The following is a 5,781-nucleotide window of genomic DNA, read 5'->3' as shown; positions in this document are numbered from 1 at the left end:
ACGTGTAATTCAGATGGCTGGCACAGCGCCACCATCTGGCCAAGCAGGGAATGTGCCAGAATTTGGCAATGCCTTAACTGATTGATCTAACACTTTACAAAATATTGTGTATTATGATTGTGATGATATTCACATGTATAATTCAGATGCCTAGCACAGCGCCACCATCTGGCCAAGCAGGAAATGGGGAAACATGTTCAATTCATTCATGGATTGATCTGAAACTTTACAAAATTTTGGATATCGTGATTCTGATGATATTGACACGTCTAATTCACATGCCTAGTACAGTATCACCATCTGGCCAAGCAGGAAATGTGCCAAAAATTTTCAATGCTTTGATGGATTGATCTATGACATGCCTGACATAGCTCCACCAACACACTCACACTCATATACATGTAGCACACACACACACACACACACACACACACACACACACTCATACACTCACACTCATATACTATAGCACACACACACTCACACACACACTCATACACTCTCTCTCACACACACACACACACACACACACACACACACACACACAGTCATATGCATATTTATGCATACACACATACACTCTCTCACAAGTATGCACTAACATGCACACGCAACATCTATGAGCACACTCTCTCTCTTTCACACACACACTTTCTCTCTCTCTCTCTCCCCCCTGACAAACATACACACACAAAAAATAATAGTGACCTGCCATCATTGTGCATTTTGTTGCAGACATATGAAAACTCTGCATGTACACACACACACACACACACACACACACTGCAGACACAGGAAAGCTAAGATGACTTAAGATTGCAGCGTGAGATAGAGATAAGGAGGAGACACGTATAGTTTTGTACATATATAAATGTACATTTTCACACCACAGAAAAACACACACACACACACACTTACAGTCTTTGTCTGTCTATCTCTCATCCGTCAAGCAGTCATGGCATTTGCAACATGCATCACCTTTGAACATTTGATGAATATATAAAATGTGACTGTTTTGTTGGGTGGCGGAATGTCCTGGGTTGCGGAACTACATGTGCAAGGGCCCGTCAAGGCCGCTAGCGGCTTTAATTTATAGTGTGTCTGTTCCTGACTGTCAAGTTTCTATTGTTTTCAGCAAGTCTGCTGCCTTCTCATTTATAGTCTATGTGTTTCTTGCCTTAAAACTGTTGTTCATGGTTCTTGTTTTCACAGTTTAATTTGTTTTATTTGTACTTTACACAAGAAATTAGCTGCACCTGCATCTGCTTCCACTACCAGTTCCTGATGTTAAGTGTTTAGTTTAGATCTCTAGCTTTAGAAATAAATGCCAGTGTTGTGTATTTCAAATGGTCTCCGATGTCTGCACATGTAGTTCCATTCACTCATGTTTATTCACGTTCCTGACAATTGTACTTCATCTCATATTGTAAATCTTTATTTCCTCATTTCCTGTGATTAGCAATTTGAGGGTTTTATTTTTTTTAAATAATTTATGATTATCATTAAACAACAAACATTTCCAGCTTCTCAAGATCATAACATTATGGAAATTTGCTTTGTTGAGATAACAGTATAAAATATCCTAAGTGACAATTGTATAACATGTAAAAAATGAACTAAAAATCAATAAATAAATTAATCAAATGGTCTAAAAAGGTTAATAACTTTCATTCAAAGTAGTATATCCCACTGAAAAAAAGTGGCTCTTGTAGTGCAAGAAAAATATTTTTTGGAGCATGATAAATATAGATTTGAGAATTGGGTGTAGTTGTCAAGTTTAAAACTTTTCTATTTCTATGTTTTTGTCTTTATTTCAGCTGCATGTGTTACCAGAAATGCTTGTGTCTGTGGTTAAATGATAACTATGTGGTAAAAGGAGTATCTTTGATGTGGTTTTAGAAACTGCAGATAAACCATTTAAATATTTTTGTACAGCCTTTCATTGACTCTGCATCACTGTGCTCCTACTTGAAGAGCACAGTGATAAAGTGCAGAATCTGAGAGCTGTACACCTCTGATAGTAAGTTCAGTCGAGACTGAGGTTGTTTTTGCCTCTAATCGATCATCATCAGGAGTGCTATCATCATCTGCTCTTGACTTTGCACCTTGATACAGTAAAAACTGTGGTGCACTGTGAGGATATTGTTTGTACCAGAAAAGATAAATGTAAATACTGCTTGACTCATATGAACATTTCAGAGTAACAGTGTCTGTTTCTTTTCCAACAATGTTGACCTCTTCATCCTTTGGCCCAATTTTATCTGCAAAACTGCCTAAAAAACATAAAAAAAACATTTTTAAAAAAAATTTAAGTATTTTGCAAGCAAACCCAAAGCATTCCCTGATTTACCTGTTGCAACAGCGAGAATCAGTGGTGTGTATCTCACTATGTACAGGAAGTTGTATCGTTGAGCCATTTCTGAACAGAGATCTGTGAGGATTATGTATAATAGTGCTGTATATATGCTGAACTTTACACATTAGCAAGCACATCTCGAAGGTCACACCCAGGAAATGCAGCTGTTGTAGCATGACCTTGTACACACACACACACACACACACACACACACACACACACACACACTATATGAGGGTTGAACATCAAGATAAATCCTTCTCCGGTCTCAAAACAGAATCAGATTTGTTCTTATTCAACCAAGTTTTGATTATGGGTGCATGGTTTATGGATCAGCTTCTAGATCTTCCCTTGGCTAAATTAGATAAAATATAAGCTCATGCCCTTAGAAGCTGTCTAAGTGCAGTAAAATTAGCCCCAGTAAGTGCCTTAGAAGTTTAATGTGGAGAAATTCCTCTGAGTATACGGAAGAAGCAGTTGGTAGACAACTACTGGGTAAATTTGAAAGGACATAAAAATTATCATCTGACTAAATCAGTATTAGAACCTAATTGGGAAAAGGAAACTCTAGGAATACTAAGCTTTGAATGGGTAGGTAATATGTTTGCTAGAGATATGGGAATATATAATAAATACATAAGCCCAACTGTTCCTTGGCCATCAGTCTCAATATGGATTCTTGCTTCCCCAATTGTAGATATGGATCTTTTAAAATAGGTAGCATGGTGATGTAGTACTGTCGCCTCACAGCAAGAAGGTCCTGGGTTTGAGCTCAGCGGCCAACGAGGGCCTTTCTGTATGGAGTTTGCACGTTCTCCCCATGTCTGTGTGGGTTTCCTCTGGGTGTTCTGGTCTTGCACATAGTCAGCTGGGATAGGCTCCAGTTTGCCTGTGACTCAATAGAGATCTTGCAGTCACGTGACCGGAAAGTACACAGCCGCCATCTTGTTGGTAAAAAACACCGCTGAATACTGCTGCACTCGTGTACAGAATGGATCAATTTCAACCGACGGACTACACGGCTCATTTTTCTAATGAACAGATAACTAGATATATGTCTAAAATAAACGATCTACAGATTAGTGACCCTTATGGCTTACTGGACGGAGTTTTCATGACCGTGTCAGTGGATGTTGAACTGCCAGCGGAATACCCAGACGTGTATAATTACCTCATCAACTTTCCCTCGCTGTTCAGTGGTGAAGCACTGCGTGCTTATAAATCTCTGCACAGTTATCTTTACAGAAATTCAGGATTTGTCAGCGACTCAGATGTGGCATCTTGTAAACAAGAAAATAATCCTCATTGGACAGGTAAGTCACTTAAGTATTGAGTATAGCACTGACCAGCCGATTATAGAATAGAATAAGGTAATTCCAGCTGTAATTCCAAATCGTCTGTGTTGTTTACCATGGATCTGGCGTTGGAGAGATAGAGGCTTAGCAGTGGAGGTTTGAGTGGCTGTTTTCTGAGCTTAGTCAACAGGCCGGTGTACCCTCCTGGATTTCGCGCATGCGCAGTAGGCTTGGTAGGACAAATCCAAGAGGTAGGATAACTTTACAGAACACCGGCTCTGCAGCCTTGCTTTTGCTTCCTCTCCCGGCGCCGCCTCCTTCACTTTGCTTCCAATAACAATCCACGGAGACCCCGCTGGTCTCGCTATCTCGTCCGGAATGTTGTGCATGCGATGGAAATCGCTACAAACCGTCATTTTCTGCTGGAAATCAATGTCCAGTAAGTCATATGGTTGTAGTGGATATTGAAGTCCGGTACAGACGAACAACACGCAAAAATACACACAAAAAACATAAAAAACGTGCACAGGTAGGGAGAGCTTGTAGCCGCAGCCATTGTAGTAGAATTGTATATAGTAGGGTTTTCCAGAAGAAAAGGTAGAAGCAGAAGTAGAACCAGAAGTAGAAGGCGGAAATATGGCATTTGACCGACAAGATGGCGTCTGTCACAATCTGGATCGGCTGTGACGTCACATGCAAGTGCTCCATACAGGATAAGTATGGTAGCTACAGCATACATGTCAACCTTTAGTTACCCATGCCCTTACAAAATCTGTACTTTTCCCCTACATACACCCATGAGCCCTTATACATGAGAAAAAAATTCCAATATATAATCCAAAGCACCAATTGTTTTATTCCACATTATATACTCCTATTGTAATAGGCATATTTATCGCACTGCATCAAGTTAAAGGGATCAAATAAGCATGCACTGAATAAAAAGAAATTTTAGATCCCAGAGAAAACAACTGAATTAAAAAAGGCCTATATGTACAGTCAAGTAAACAATTATCTACTAAAGAGAATGACTGAACTATAAACTTAATTATTTAATATACATTGCATCAGTAATGCCAGAATTATTGATGTAAATTTTGCAAATAAAATGTATTAATATTAAATAGTTCATTAAAATTACACAAAGTTCTATTTGACAAGTGTTGACATCACCTACAATATTACATTCCACCAAAGAAAATTACTTGAAATATAACAGCAGTACTAAGTGGGTATGTTAATTAAAATAGTAGGTTACATGTAATAAATTCTATATAATCATGTCAAACAGTAAATGAAGGTAAGTAAAAGTTCCATTTGAGAAAAAAGTGTCAACACCACAAGCAGTGTTAGATCCAAATAAAGATGACTGAACCACATCAAGTATATTATGTAAACAAGGATAAGTGAAAATATTAATAAATTATGAAGTTAAATTGAAAATCTTCCCAGTAATTTATAACAAGAATTTAAATCTTATTCCTTTTTGGAGTGTTCTTTGTTGTATAAAGATGTTGCAGATTTGGCACTAGCTATAATATCACTGCTTGGGTAGCAGTTGTAGATCCTCATCACAGTTCTTTTTAATTTGCAGATATGCAGTTAATGTGTCTGCAGCCATATTTTTTCTGTACTCAGTATGCATTTTCCTAACCAATGAAAAAGCCCTCTCACTATCTGCATTGCTATGTGGGAGGCACAGCAAAGCAGTAAAAAGTTGTTTCAGCATTGGAAACCTGGCAACACCCAGAGCAGTTTTTACATCGAAGACCTTTCCCCAATATACATCTTTTATTTTCCTGGTCAATAAAAGAAAATCAGAGCATGGCAAACATGTAGATGGTGTTAAATTGCTTCCATCCCCTACTACTGCATGCGAGAGGATTCATTCTGTCACAGCAAGGCTGCAGACACAGCACCCTGAGGCATTTATGATCATTTCTGGGGACTTTAATCACGCTGCTTTGGACTCTGCTTTGGCTGCTTTTTACCAGGCTGTGGATTGTCCAACAAGGAACAACAGGACAATTGACTTGCTGTATGCTAATGTGAGGGATGCATACAGAGTCACACCCCTCCCCCCACTAGGGAAGTCTGACCACAACCTGGTTCTTCTACAGCCGAAGTACA

The 5,781-nt window shown here is 38.7% G+C and overlaps 1 gene segment (V, D, J or C); it reads right to left on the bottom strand.

Moving 5' to 3' along the window:
• Positions 1 to 1,953: 1,953 nt before the first annotated feature.
• Positions 1,954 to 2,417, bottom strand: LOC132884764 (T cell receptor delta variable 1-like). The segment is given in 2 exon segments: positions 1,954 to 2,273; positions 2,351 to 2,417. Coding segments are annotated over 2 exon segments (387 nt in total).
• Between the last annotated feature and the right edge of the window lie 3,364 nt (positions 2,418 to 5,781).

This window comes from Neoarius graeffei, chromosome 1 (assembly GCF_027579695.1).
Source record: "Neoarius graeffei isolate fNeoGra1 chromosome 1, fNeoGra1.pri, whole genome shotgun sequence".
Classification (NCBI taxonomy): Eukaryota; Metazoa; Chordata; class Actinopteri; order Siluriformes; family Ariidae; genus Neoarius; species Neoarius graeffei.
This window is presented reverse-complemented; position numbering and strand designations above follow the sequence as displayed.